General features: G+C 40.5%; 1 protein-coding gene across 28 annotated transcripts in view; it reads right to left on the bottom strand.

Moving 5' to 3' along the window:
• Window positions 1-2,555: 2,555 nt before the first annotated feature.
• SVIL (supervillin) overlaps window positions 2,556-15,366 on the bottom strand; it is a 140,640-nt gene continuing 127,829 nt past the window's right edge. For all 28 annotated transcript variants that reach the window (XM_054814550.1, XM_054814549.1, XM_054814553.1 and 25 more), the window contains 9 exons: window positions 13,417-13,568; window positions 12,142-12,247; window positions 11,100-11,307; window positions 10,292-10,425; window positions 9,452-9,607; window positions 8,907-9,050; window positions 4,617-4,738; window positions 3,639-3,794; window positions 2,556-3,517 (listed from right to left, as the gene is read on the bottom strand). In XM_054814550.1, the coding sequence (XP_054670525.1) occupies window positions 3,431-3,517; window positions 3,639-3,794; window positions 4,617-4,738; window positions 8,907-9,050; window positions 9,452-9,607; window positions 10,292-10,425; window positions 11,100-11,307; window positions 12,142-12,247; window positions 13,417-13,568 (1,265 nt within the window). In that variant the 3' untranslated portion in view covers window positions 2,556-3,430. The remainder of the gene's footprint in view (window positions 3,518-3,638; window positions 3,795-4,616; window positions 4,739-8,906; window positions 9,051-9,451; window positions 9,608-10,291; window positions 10,426-11,099; window positions 11,308-12,141; window positions 12,248-13,416; window positions 13,569-15,366) is intronic.

The following is a 15,366-nucleotide window of genomic DNA, read 5'->3' as shown; positions in this document are numbered from 1 at the left end:
TGAAGCAGGTGCAATGCTGCGGGGAGGAGCGATCCCGGCAGCCACAGCCTGTGTCCCAGACAGCTCTGCAGCCTCCAAGCCCCCTGCGTGGGAGGATCCTCTGCATCTGCCACTGCTCCCTCCCAAGAAAGCACCGCAGGCTTTCAGAGGGGCTCAGAGTCAGCTTTCACCGGTTGTGCGCATGGGTCCACAACTCCCGCTCAGCTAAATACCTGTTTGGGAGACTGGTGGGACAGCAGCGGACAGAAACAAGCTCTCCCAAACTGGTAAAGATTAGTTTTGGGTTTTTTTTCCCCTCCTTGCTTTTTATTTTCCCTCCTCTTTTGGCTGAAGCATACAGGGTGCAGAATTTTCAGACATAATATTTTATTTGCTGTTTTGGCACACTAACACATTCACGTTTCCAGCCCATTTCACTGCTAACAAATCCTTACGTGTGCAGGAATGTTTGTGTAATCGAAGAGCAATATTTTTAAGAGTCAGGATTGAGCAGTTTAAAGCCCTAGGAGATAAGAATCATGGCTGAAGGCCTGGAAGCTGTGAGATCAACAGAAAATGCAGAACACCATGTTCAAGCTACTGCCTTTTTCACGTACAGAGCCCCTGTACCAGGTACTTTGCCTTTGAATTCACCCTAGGCATTAAGCATGTTCTTGAGGGCCTATTTGAAACAAGCAAACACCACTAGATAACCCACACAAACGGACAAACTACCCCCCTCCCCATACCCAAACAAAACCCGTTTCAGCTGTGTTTCCCATGCAGGGCTGTAAAAACAGTTCAAGATTTTAATGGCCCTTTCCCATGTCCAACCATAAATGGCATCCCACAGTGGAGAGGCAAAGTACCAGAAAATTAAAGCATAACCCAGAGTTCTGTCTGAGGCCTTACACACACTGACTTGTTTTCTGTTGTCAGCCTCGCATTTCAGGAAAGCATTCTGATAACCAACAAGTATACTAAGGACAATAAAAATATTTTATTTTCTGCAAAGCCTTGAAGTTTTCCTAGGCAATGTGAGGAGCAAAGCACTTAAGTAGAAAGTTGGATTCTGCGTCCCGGTTCCTGGAACTGAGACATGAGATATCAAATTGTGTAAAAATTAAGGTAACTGAGAGCTGACAGCACTGAATTACGTTTCACTGCCTGCAGGTCCCCGTGCTGGCTTCTCTTGTCTTTTAGCTGAGATTCTAAAGGCTTTAAGGGTGTTGGGTGGATGTTGCCCTTCAGCAACACTTGGAGGACTGACGTGTTTTCAAAAAACAAGAGCAAATGATACTGCCCTGCCAGAGGGAAAAACAAGGTCAATCATGCTATGCAAATCAGCTCTCTGTTGGAGAGAAAAATCAAAACAGAGGAACCTGCTACTCCCACGGTACAGATTGAACATGAATAAACAAAACTTAATTCCTGCTTGATTTTATCACCAGAGAGGGTGAAAGAGGAAAATATAAGGGTGCAGAAATACTTAGATGAATACAGCAGTGACTTTGGAAACCTCGGTGGGTGAAAAATAAACTTGTCGCTCTAAAGCCCTGCATTTTCAGACTAAGAGTGTCCCCCATGCAGAAGGCATAGCTGAGAACCTGAGGAACTACCAGACATCTGAACATCTTGCTTTTTGCTGGAGGCTATGCAAGAAGTATCCCGGCTCTGAATACTGTTGCTACCTTTTTCTTGGGTTTACTTTCAGTTCTTGGCAGAAACCAGTAATGAAAGGAAATACACCAGTGCTGAAAATTCACCTGTAATATCTCAGGTCAGGTGAATAGTACGTGTGTATTTCTAAGCTTTTGTTTTACTTACTTAAAGGCTAGCTTATAACTTACTAACTGATCTGTCAAAACAAGACTAATTTTAACTATGGAGCAATATTTACAGCAGATCTTGGTGAAATCCACATCTCTCACGTTCAAAGATCCGACTTAATTTCCCTGAGCCTAGGAGAACGACAGGAGCAGCAACAGGCACCCCTGCGGGGGATCACATTTTACTGAGGCAGGAGGAGACCTGAAAGGCTGCACGGCAGAAGGAAACTTATGCTGTCAGGAATGAAAATGTGAAATCCACTAAGCTACCACAGGGGAACAACACAAGCTGTTACAGAAATGCCAAATGCCTGAAAAATATTTCAAACAATTGCAGATTTTTACTCGATTATTCAATGTCCTAATTAGGTGAATGAAAACGATTTTCACTCCGGTGTGTATTGAAAGAATGGACATGATGCCATACTCATTTTCAGTTCAAGTTTTACTCCCAATTGCACAAAGGTTGAAAAGATTTTTTCAGAGTTTAAAAACCAACATAATTTTGGTTTCATGTATAAAACTGGGCAACCCCAGGGATACAAGAGTTGCGTGACTGTTCCAATGTTCAGCAATATAGTGTTGCACAACCTAATTTCATCTCACGCATTGACTTTTTTTCTAAATTATCTGCTTCTCAAATTATAACTGTACAACACCCGCAGAAATCTAAGGTTATAATATTTTGATAACATACCATGTTATGGAAGATTCCAATGACTTAGTACAGATTACAGTACAAAATAATGACAAGTCAGAGCATCGCTAAGAGTTTATTCAGAAGCTTTTACTTTCAGTTCTTATATCACAAAAGACATGTTTAATGTTTACAACAAGTATTAGAAACTGAGATGTTTTTATTTCTACTATTATAAAAGTAACATAGGAGACCGTTCTAAGCCATCTTCAAAACGCAGACCAATCTTTTTTTTTTTTTGTATATAAACTGTACACAAAAAACAAGGCACTATACATTTTTGGATAATAAAGTATAAAGGTTGATTCGCATAGTTTCTCAAGAAATCCATGCTATAAATACAAACGCTTTGTTCAGTTTAGCACCTGAAGCAGCACTGAGAACAATTCATTACCTATTGCAAAGAGAAACTTTTCAGAATGCGTAGGAGATACATACGGTGGTATAGCTAATTCAGTACAAGCAACTGCCATCCAGCTACTTTTCTGTAGTTTTGACATTAAAGTCTTGAAAGTGAATATATATTGCATTGTTAAATACATACTTGTTCTATGTGTTTATATAAATATAAATTCTTTGTAATCCACAAACTAACAAAATAACACTTTACAAAGAGAACTTCTTCAAAAACAAAAATGGCAAGTATTGTATATAGCCAAAGGTCACCTGCTGCAGTAGCTCAAGAAACTACTGTTTAAGTGCATAGGAGAGCAGAGCTTAAACACGTTACCTTTAAGAGTCAAAACTGAATTCCATTTCCAAAGAGTTCTCTTGGCCTTTTATAATATTACACACCTCCAGATAGGTAGTCACTAATAACTTCAGATTATTTCTATTTATTTTGTAAATGTGGGGTACAATTCTTCTAAAGGGCACAGAAAGTGAAAACAGCCATCCCTTTAGTGCTCACTCCAATAAACACAACTTAGAAAAGTCCTTTTGCCTTCTTCAGATTAACCTGCTTCCAAGATGGCAGTGCATTGTACTCTTCTCTCGTCATCTCTAATGCAACCTGCATTTAAAACCAGAGGATATGCCATTAGTAAAAACACCAGTAGCAAATCCGTCAAATGACTTTGCAGCATGGTTAGACACACATGCAGAAAGTAACAGCGCGCCCATTCTCTCCTTACCTCGAAGTCCTCATCTGAAAGATAAATTTCAAGCTTCAGTGGATCAACTCCCTCAGGGAGAGGCCTAGCTAAGAGATCTGCTAGTGGATACACCGTTTTACACAGCTTGGCCAGCACGTCCTCCACAAGGATTATCTGATTAGAAACATCAGCATCCTGTAGGGAGAAAAGGAAAACAGAGACACAGGATCACAATGCTGAAACCACCAGCCGCTCCCACTGCAGACCACAGATGGTATGGGATCACCCTGCACTGCCTGGCCCACGGAGCACAAACCTATACATCCAGGCTCACACACAGGCAAAAGCCCTGCCCTACAACAATTTCACATCAAAAAAAAAAAAAGTCTGCACTTGCACTTAGCAGAAGGACATCCTGTGCTCTCAGATTCTCAGTTGAAGACTGAATTCTGTGTTTAGTTGTGAAGCCAGCATTTTCCACTAAGGATGGCTGCAGAAGACTTACAAAGCAGAAAATGTCATTTGCCTTGAGATGCCCCTTCACTGAAGGCTTTCAAAGCAGTCACACATAATTCAGCTGTGACTCCACTTCCTGGGTGGGGAAGTCAGTGCTGGAGCTCTTGGAGCCAGCTGATCCTCTGCAGGGCGTTTTGCTCACTTTCAGTCTAGAGGACAGACCAGAACTGCAGGTTGCTGCCTAACACGACTGAAACAGTCGTTCTGCTAAACTCTAGCACATCTCTTTCTAAGACATGATTCAGGTTACGTTTTCCTCCTGTTTTTAACAAAAAAGAATATGAAAAGTTACATGAAAAAACAACCAGAAATGCCTCTGATATCCTCACTCCCAGTCAGAATTTACCTACGTTATTTTTTTCCTGTGCAGACTCCTGAACTCTGCTTTGTAAGTTCATCCCCTGGATTTTGGGGCTTGACAGCACAAACAAGCAATGTCACTGACAGCACAAGACACAATTACTAGCAATAGGAAATGGTCTATGCAATGAAAAGATTTACCATTTCTGTGATCTCTGCGATGTCTTCCCTGTGTTCCCAACTTGGGAACATGTTAGTGAAGGTCAGAGGCTCTAGGCCAGCATGAATTAGATAGGATTTGGGGGGCTTCTTTACGTTTTTTCCTAAAAAGAGTCAAAACACCAAAAAAAAAAAGAGAGAAATTACAAACAGTACCATATTTTGCAATGTCACCAAGTATCCAAAGTTACCTCGTTAGCATGTTTAATTGATTCCTTCCTGAAAAACTGAACTAATTTAAGGCAGTAGGCATAAATTTCCCCAGGATTTTGTTTTAATGTAGTATGGCACTTTTTACATGTTTTTCAGTATTCTTAAATCTGCCTTTTACTGTATCTGACCACAGAGATCAAACCAGGTATGCTGAAAATCCCCCCCGGTTACTTCCTAACTCAGTGTATCTCTTATCTCACAAAACTAGAGTTAGAATAGAGTAAGCATGGTGTGATGGTCTGAAATTAGCCAACTTCAGGTAAATGAAACCTTCTGGTATGCTCAGCAGAAGTGTCCTGCCAGCAGCAAATAAAGCTTAAGCTTGGAAGCTTAAGTGAGAATGTTTAAACTGTTCTTAACTTGGGATACTGAGGTTTAACACAATCATTTTGTTATTACAAATTCAAAGGAATGGGATCTGAAAGTTAAAAAAGGTATTGCAATAGCTGGATGGTAATTACTGATGATTTTCAAAGACAGTCCTGCTTCTTTAAAACCTGTATGTATGCAGACTATATAGGACATGGACATAACCCTGCCTAGGAGTGATGCTTTATCAGATTAAGTGGTTAAAGTCATTATACCAAGTCCTGTGAAAAAGGGCATATTGGATGAATTATTTCATTCCCCAAGCACTGATAAACTCCAAATATTATTGGAAAGAGGTAGACAGGCAGTCAGGGACTGGGAGGAGCTCTCATTCAAAAAAATATTGCACCTTCATCTTACTTGGATTCAAACAACTCAGTCTAATCAAATGTTTCTTCCAGATAGGCAATGGAAAAGCTGAAGATGTTGCAAAATCCAGGCTCAGGTGAAACTAACAGAGCAATGTGATACCAGCTCACTTCAGAGGGCTGTAGCTTCCCTAAAACTGCTTCTTGCAAAATTCTGTTACTCCCTACATTCAATCTCAGAGCATCCTTAATGCACTAAGATTTCCTCCGAAGTGTATAAATCCATTGTATAGAAGACCCTGTTTTTTACTGTAGTCCCTACCTGCACTTCACACGTGTGGGCTGGCAGGCAGGAGGGTCTAAAAGAATATCCCATAGCTGAACCTCTTCCCCATAGCTGAGGAGCACCCCAGGGAAGTGGTGCAACACCTGTGCCAACTGCAAACGGGTGCCTGGCTGGATATCCTTGTTCCATTAGGTTTGCAAACCTGAACATTACAGGTTTGGCTTTGCATCAGATGTTGGGAGCAAACCAACTAGAGAGTATATGTTCACATGGAACTCTGAATACTAGAGGTAAAAGCTCTGTGGAGTAGCCTAACGAGTGTATTAGAACGTGAGTGCTTTAACTATACAATTTAGACAGGAGATTTATCATTCGAATACTTGATTTTAAGTCTTCTCCTCCACATATTTTCACTGTGGTTTATTTGTTTAGTCTACTATGAATGATTCAACAAGTACTTAAAAACTTTGCATTTAAAAAGTATGTGTGAATCTGCTCTAGTTGCATTGCTCCACTCTCAGTAACTCAGCCAAGAGATAAAAGGAGAGTGGTGGTTGCTAATGTGCCAGTATAGGCACGATGATTTTTTATGTCAGTGGAGAAACATTTTCATTGCATGAACTCTGCCCTCAGCACAAGCTGATCTCCTCACTAAGAATCACTGAAGGGCAAACCAGATTCTTCCCTCTCCTAGCAGTCTGCAGCTCAGCTCTCCAGACTGATGATTTAGCTGATAAAACCACAGAAAAACTTTCAAGACATTTTGACAAGTTAAATAAGATATATGCACAAGGAGAACTGCTAGGTATATTCAAGGGATATCCAGAGCTGCTAATCAATCTCTTTCATATCATCATGTAGTTAAACACTGCAAGCCAGGAAAAGAAAAAAAAAAGGGGCGGTGGCGCAGGGAGGCAGAGGGACATCGATGAGGAAAGACATGGAGAGAGAAAAATAAGAGAAAAGTGGTTTAATGCTTCTGATCACTCAACTATATTCTGGTAGTCAAAATAATTGCAGCAGCATTGGTATCTCCTGAAATTCAGTTTCTCCACCTTGATAAGTAACAACACATAAGAGCTAGTCAGCCCTGACAGCTTAACGCAATGAAATTTTAAAGTGGTTGACAGAATCCCAGATCATGAAAGTGATAGACCACCAGAGTGGCATAGATTGAACAGTAAAAAACTGCTAAAGAAGTTCACATCAGCTTTAGCATAGAAATAGTACAAGTAGAATCAGTCTTTAACAGCAACAAACTTGCTCTGTACCTATCTAGCCACACAGCCCAAAGCTCTTGACAGCTACCCCACGGCAAAGAGGATAAAGCCACAGCTGCTGTGAAGTCATGGCAAGTGGTAAAGAAGTGAGCATGCAGCAAAAGACCTTGTCCTATGATACATATGCTAAATTTCAGACCCATAAGGAGTCACTGAAGAGCTTTCCACTGTGCATGGAACTCAGATGCAGCAAATGCAATCCAGTGCAGAAGGTATTAATCCCTTTTCCCATCACTGAACTCGATGAAGTTCAAGAAATCTGGAAAAGTACCCAAACCCTGGCACGTGTATCTGATTCCATCTCTGCTGGGGCCAGAAAACATGATTTTCATTACCAGGAGATTACAGCACTGCCTTGGGAAGACTGAGACAGGGATCTTACTTTCATCTCTCTTACTAGCCTGCTGAGCAACTCTGGGAACTTCATTGCACTGGGGCTCTGTTCCTCTGTGCTGAGGTTCACTTCTGCTGTGAAGCACATTGTATGATATGATTTCAAAGAAATGCATCTTACCACTCCTCCTGACTTGCAAAAACTGGGGGAGGTAGAGAACAAGTAATTGGCCTCCTCTTTAGGAATTCAGCAGTCACTACCAAAGATTTCTTTAGCACACCATTCCTAAACAAATGCTGCTGTTTGGCAGGGCAGTACCAGGGACACCAGAGGATGAACGATGTAGAGCAGTAATGCAGTCCAATAAAGGTCACGTTTCAGCGTCTCCGGTACTGGTTTTCAGCTGTGTCCTGCCAGGTGTTACCACCTCACCTCGGTCACACAAGACAACCAAGTAGAAACACAACACTTGCTCCCACTCCTATTCAACCTGCAGATTGGGAAGGAGAGACTGGCTTATCCTCATAAGGGTGGAATCCAACAAGGGGATCACTTTCCCTCTTCAAATACACGAATGTCTATGGGAAAAGATGACAGATACCACCAGCTATGTCACAAGTTGTAAAGTTTATTTGCTACAGAAGAAATCAGTGGCATCATGAGGTCTGAAGGCCAGAAGTGATCAGGCTTTCCTTGCAAGAGGGCATAGTTTGCACCAATTAAGCCCTAGTGACTTACTCACAGTGGGAAACTGCTCTGAACTAACAGAACATTGCTGTAGTTATGCCCTCTCTCCTGGATGGTAACTTCACAGCTTGCTTTATTCATCCTCCATCAGAACATGCAAGGTCTGTTCCCAGCCTCACATAACCTTAGATGAAGCGAGAGGAAAGCATTACAGTGGCTCAAGGAAACTCTACTAGTGCAAAAAATAATGTGGTCAGTATACCCTTACATGTTCATCAATTGCAGCTTGAATCACTGCACGCTGAGTGGCAATAACTGCCTTGTAGAAATGGCATTTCCAATGGCCACCTTGTTCTCAGTCTTCAAAGTCTTTCCACCTTGCCCACTAAATCAAAACCCGGTTACAACAGCAAACATTATCTTAATTCAGTTTTCTGATACACAGAAGCTTATGAAATCTAAAAGGAGCTAGACAGAAAGCATTCAAGTTTAAGAGACTGTGTTCTCAAATTCACTTTTACGTATCTAATATCTGAACTGTTCTCCCACAGTGGGGACACAGAAAAGAAATAAAACCTTTCCTCTGAGAATTGAGTCCGCAGAGTATCTTGGCAATTTGGGAACAATGCCATTACTACACAAATGGTTTGCTAAGAAAGAGTGGAGAATGTGTCTTCAAATATGCTGATGTTTACCAGTACCACTGGGGAAGCACCTGAGTACCTTTCAGCTCAGGACAGTAAGGCATGGAAAGGTATGACACACTCAGAACAGCCAGGCATAGCAATCTGTTACCTTTGCAGTACTGGAGCACTGTCTCCATGGCGCATTTCCTGTCTGTAGCCCACCTGATTCGAGCTGATCCAGCGATTTTGTTTTCCACAGGCCACCAGCCTTGCCATAGGTACACTTCATGGTGATTGTCAACAAGGAAGAGTGCTACAGAGCCAAAAAATAACAAATCCATCAGCAGCCACTTATTAGTTCTCAGAATCCCCTACACAACCCCAGTCTCACATGCTTGTCAGCATCAGGACAGGATCATTTCAAAGCTTACCAATTCCTTTTTGTTATTCATCCAGCTGAACCTCATCTGAACTCAGATTCTCTGATATAAACAATATATTTTTATAGCAAGCTTTTGGGATACATGTACGTTTGATTAGTTATCATCTTTCTCATAGAAAAATTACTGTTATTGCTTAATGCTGTATAAGCATCACATGCACACATTGTCCTCTGATAAAGCAAGTTAAAAGTGATTACAGGTACTGAATCACTGCCCAATACAGGATACAGTTATCTGTTTTCTTTTTACTTCAGTATTTTAAAGCATATACCTGGCTGTGGGGCAGTGTAAAGATCCTCTTGCAAGAATGGCATGGAATTGATGACAGCAGGGTCTCTTGAAGGGTAAACGTACTCGGTGGCTGAGAATTCTCCTGATGAACTACTGAGGCTGAACAGGCGGGGGGTGAAATTAAACTTTCCAGGATCTTTAAAAAACAAAATTTAAGATTTCCAATAGAAAATGCCAGAGATGAATGTAAAAAATAAAAATAATAAAAAAAAATAATCAACTTTCAAAGTGACTGTAAATTCTCTGGTTTTTTTTTTTTTTTAAATCAAGACAGACGACCAGATGTCTTGGGGGACTAGCAACAGCTGTGAATAACTTGAGCTAAAAGGCTGGCTGCCATCAGTTTGAATCTGATCCTGGCTAGTTACTATCAACCATTTCATAACTGGCTGTTTTGCAGCTTAAGAGAAGCAAGTCCATCTCAGAGTTTACTTTTTAGCTGACAAATTTTCCACTTGGTAAATCAATCCCCCTGCAACCTTTGTTGGCAGTTTCAAAGCAAAGACTGCACAAGAATGCGCACAGAACTGCCTCCTAAATCCCTTCAGAAGAAAAGCAAAATGTGTTGTTAACAGCGTTAACTGTTGCTCTGTGCTGCGTGAATACAGGGGGGCTGCAGAAGTGGGGAGAGAACAAAATGAAACACTTTGTTTTCCAACACTTTCCTTCTAGAACAGCATTACTTAGGTTTTTGGAAGGATCTCTCTGAAGGGATCATCTCAACTACCAAGAAGTTCTTCAAAAGCTTTACATGAAATCTCACAGTACCGTAGACCAGTAAAATAAAATGTGAGTGCCAAATCCAGGAATGCAGGTTTACCTTGCAACATGCAATCATAGGCCTTTCGATCTCTCCTTCCTAACGCATCCCAGAATCCCAAGGGCTCTGACCCTTCATCACATTCATGTATTGTCACCTTGCTGCTGCTGTGTAGCCCTGCCTCCAGTGGACATCTACAAAACACAGAGAAAGAGAGTGAACCCAGCTTTCCTGCCCTGAACACAGCTAACACAAAACTGCTGGCCACTCGCATTATTAGAACCCAAAAGCACCCTATAGGCTTGTTGCACACTTCATGTCAACATAGGTTTTTTGAAAATGATGACAAAAATTATCACTAAACAAGATATGGAATTTCAGCAACCATTCTCATACCATTTCTGATCACATACCCAGAATCGAGGAGATGCTCTCATGAGCTCTCAGTAGGGATTCTCACTGCTTGTTTTTGTAACTACTGCTGTCCTCTTTACATGCTTTCCCAAATTCATTTCCTCTTCCTTATTCACAAGCCTTGATTCTAATCATCCTATCAACTGCGATTCAGTTTGCAATTCAGATATTGAGCATCTCCCTCCAAATGGAAAGAGACTGGGTTTTTTTGTAACTGTAATTAGTACAGTAGGAAGAATAAGTGCATTTGACCTTAAGCAAAAGTAATTACGGAACATGTGTTTTCCCCACTCCAACGAATCAAATACCCGCCATTCCTCCTCCTTACCAAGCATGCACATGCTGCAGTTGTACTCAGAGGACAGCTTTATTTCTTTCAACATTACTTTTCTTACTATTTTAAGTAAATTGGTAGCCTGTATAAACATGTCCAAAACATAGGTCAGACACTCACTGTTCTTTTATTTTATTGGCTGCTGTTCTTCCTACATCCTTGGTGTGAGATTGTGCTTTGCAGCCATGCCACAGGTAGATAAGAGCTTTATTTATATTGAGGACAATCATGGATGTCCGGGAACGCAGGCTGCTGCAGTGACATGCTACTTCAAGTAAGTTTCCTTCATTGGGAACTTCTCCTCGCACGCAATATAGCCTCCAGTCACCTGGAGCAGACAGGAACAGTGCAGCAGTATTATACAGTCACATGGGATTGAAAATTCAAGACCTCTGCTCTGGAACAGCTGTTCTCATACTGGATGAATTTCACATATCGCACGCCTATATGGTCACAGAATGAACTAGCTAAGCATCAGGTTTGGCTAACACTACTTGAGAAACCCTGTTGCCGAAAAGATGCCTTCTGAAGCCTTCTGAAACCTTGCTACAAGAGTACAAGTATTAAGAGTTGAAGAGCTTAATAGAGCAGAAGAGTCAAGCTTCTGCTCTGTTTCATACAGGAAAAAAGGGGAAACAAACACAGCAGTTCTTCTGTTCAGCTCCTTTTCCCCTCTGCACCTTAGGCACAGGAGGTCACGTTCAGATGTGAACTGGAACATGTCCAAGCTACACCTGCATTGAAATTCTCCTACCTCAACTGCAGCATTCAAGGAGTATGTTGCAAAAAGTAATGAATGGGTAACAAAAGCTTAGAGTTCTCCTTGGAGCAGAACTGCTCATAAAAATACTCTTTTGCCCAGACTATGTAGAAAAGAACATATTTTAAAGCAAACGTGCGCTTTGCTAAATTAAAAAACAACTAGAACAATTTATACGCATATCAATGCAATAAAGTCAGCTTGCTCTAGGGTGACATCCATTCTATGCTCAAAGAAGAAACAAACTACCTTGAAACAAAGCATTGCAAAGCTGTCTCATGGGTTTCATGGCATTCATGTCCCTTCTCTACAGAGTATGGTAGTTGAGACTGAATTCAAAGCCCTTCACAATAGGTAAAAAAAGGCTTTTGGGGTAGAAGCTCTTAACTAACAGTTATTTACTTTGTGCATTTTCTTCTTCCTCTTCCCTTCTTCCAGCATGCACAATCATCCCTCCTTGGAAGCACTGCAGGAAGCATGGTGGTTCTTTCCCTTGAAGCACTTGTACCTGGAAATTGAAAGCACCACTCTTCATTAAAAAATGAAGCAAGTATACAGGCTCAGGAAAACTAGTCTCTATGGATTATTTAAAATTATATAGTTATGGCCACCCACAAAGATGGCTTTCCTTCTATTTTACAACTGCTGACTATTGTTTAAATTACCATATATATTGGCATGCAATGGGTTTCATATATGACCTGCATATTAAAAGATAATTCTAGCTGCAATCCAACAATCAAGAGTTTCAGAGGATAAGGAATACCAAATAAACTTTAATTTAAATTAGTTTAACCATTATTTGAATTCTTTACAGGACTGGGCTATCTCGCCTGATGTTCTTTGAGACTATTATGGAGATAATGTAGGAACTGAAGTAGGTTCAAAATTTGCTGTAAAACTTATATGACAACATGCATATAAACATTAAACATTGCATTTTGGTTATGAAACTGATACAGCCAATTGCTAAATCAGCTATGTTGCACAGAATCCCACACTCTCTGGATCAAGTGTTTTTATGTATCTCCTCTATGAACTCCTGTGTTACTGGTCACGTCTACGCTGCTGTTAAAAAACTAATTACAGCATTATCAAGGTACAGACACAATCTTTAAACCTCGCATCTTGTATGCCACAGCATAGCCCAACTCTGCCTAAAGACAAGCAAACTAGCCTGTCCCCTGAGCTTCAAACTAGCTGAATCTGCAGTTGCTAGAATATCTGCAAAACAAAGTAATCTACTCTGTAATTATAGAGTAAACAAATTGAAAATTTCAAATGTATTTTCATGCCTTGGCCTGGCAGAAAGCACTTCTCCTGTTCTCAGCACTAGGAAGACAGTCCTGTTATCTGTACTTGAAGTGAAGGCATAAATTTGTTTAACTGTGCTTCACCTATTCCTGCAGGGAAAGGAGAGATGATGTTGTTCTTCGCTATTCTCAACAATATCATCTTTAGATGTGGGATTTAGGAATGACAATCCATAAAGGAGCTTATGTGTCTCTGGAAGTTGGAGTAAAGCCAAAAGTAATTTTGAGGTCTGGCTATTTGTACTGGCAAGAACAACTTTATGGAAAGAGAGGAGGCAAAAAAGATAATCCACATTTACCATTAGTAGCTGCTTCGGCAGACAAGTCTTACTAGGTCTGCCACCTAGGTCTGCAGGAAGCTCACCTGTGCTCCTCTTTCTTCATCAAGTTCCACTGTCATCAGTGCCGATGTCCCTTTCTCACTCACTGTGGAGTGCCTTCCTTGCCAAAAGAAATACACGCATTTTTCTTTTCCAACAGCCCTTACTTGTTGCTCTCCTTTTTGCCTGCTTCCAACTGCAAAACAGAAAGCACATGCTGAAGAAAGGATTCTGGCTATAGGTTTAAACAGCACGTGGTTTAATCTCATCTGCCAGCTCAGCACTACCCCGTCCAGCACAGGAAAGATAAAATGTCCAATTGGAGGAACATTAGGTCTCCAAGCCAGTATGTCCCCGTGCAAAGTTGGCATTGTCTCATCAGTTGGATATAAGCCCACAGACAGAGATGCCTGTGTTGGCCGGAGAAAGAGATGTAGAAAGAACTGGTGCTATCTGGAAAAAAATAACTGACATCACTTGAGCCAATTTGCATGTGAAATGGTATGTCCAGTCATGTTACCAGAAGAGTGCATTATGGCTCATTTTCCACATTATACACTGTTCTTTGGCAGCAGGAGAGTAGCTGGCTGCGGAGTGATACTGGAAACAGCAACAGCTGAGAAAGCTACGGGCATAAAAGAGAAGTCTTTCTTGGTAAAGTGATATTGGAAAGGAAAACTACAGAACAAAAGAACACCAAAGCAGTATTTTGCAGTCATAAAAAAGTTAGGATTAGGTAAGTTTTATTTATTTTTTAAAATTAGCTCAGTATTTCATGTTGGTCTGGAAAGTGGCTTAGCAGCAACTCTTTTTTTTATTTTTTAAAAAGGATCAGTATTTATTTGTTACGATAAGCAAATGTTTACAGTAAATGAAGTTCAACAATACAACCAGTTATGGAACCAGTGAATAATGAATAAAGAGATATAATTAAAGAGATATAATTAAATCAAAGATTAAAAAAACCCCTAACAGCTTTAAACCAGAGTCTTAAAAAAAATATTAAAAATTCTGCTGCAGCGCTGAGCAGCATCCAACTGAAATACTTAGGAGAAAGCGTCCTGTTTTTTTCAAGTTGAGAATACTCAAACCACTAGTGACTTCTAAAATTTATGGTTTGCACTCTTATCTGTTCATTCAGCCCATAAAAGTACTGCCTCCTACATAAAAATTTATGCTGTTTTGGAGTGATGGAATATATTTTCATCCATTTGGATTAGGACCCTGTTTACAGTCCAGTATTAGTGTTACCCACATCTCCCAAGATTTACAAGCTTTTGTATTTTTCTTGGATTTGCCAGTATCTGAACTCAATGATCTGGAATAAGACTTACCTACATTTTTTGGCTAAAAGCCTGAAGCTGTATAGCTGTTATTCTGCTTTCAACCAATTTTAATGTTTTCCTATTTGGAACAATTATTTTTAGACTATTTCTATTTTATTTACCACAAAAGCCACCTATTCTTATTTCAGTGCCAGAAGGGAGAGTTCCAGTGAGCATACTGAGCTGACTGATTGTCAACATTAACCTGCTGCTCTCAGGCTCTTTGTCAGAACACTGCTAAAGTTTTCCACTTGAGACTGAAACCCACAGCAAAGGGTTTCCAGAAACAGTAAAAAGGACAGCAAGGGCAATCAGTTGGCAAGGGCTTTTCCTGTCATTGTTACTGTTCTCCATTACCCAGCAAAGGCTTTCCTTGTTGCTAAGCCTACCTCTCTTGCAAGACATTCAGACCACTGTCATTAGTCCAGCTGCCTAGTTATTTTGTTGTTAAGCTGTGGGCACAATTCTGGCTTAATGAGCTGTCCTGTGAACACGTACAACACCACTGTTGGGTAAAAGGAGAGATGGACAGTATTACATTTGATGTATGAAAAATAACTACAAACTTTTTTTTTAAAATGCTTTCTTTTAAATAAAATAAAATAATAAGCACTACTTCTTAATGGCCTAGGAAGGCTAAATTAGCATTTCTAACCTTTAAAACAGTTT

Source organism: Grus americana, chromosome 2, assembly GCF_028858705.1.
Source record: "Grus americana isolate bGruAme1 chromosome 2, bGruAme1.mat, whole genome shotgun sequence".
In the NCBI taxonomy this organism is placed as follows: Eukaryota; Metazoa; Chordata; class Aves; order Gruiformes; family Gruidae; genus Grus; species Grus americana.
Note: the sequence above shows the minus strand (reverse complement) of the source record. Positions and strands in the feature narration are given on the sequence as shown.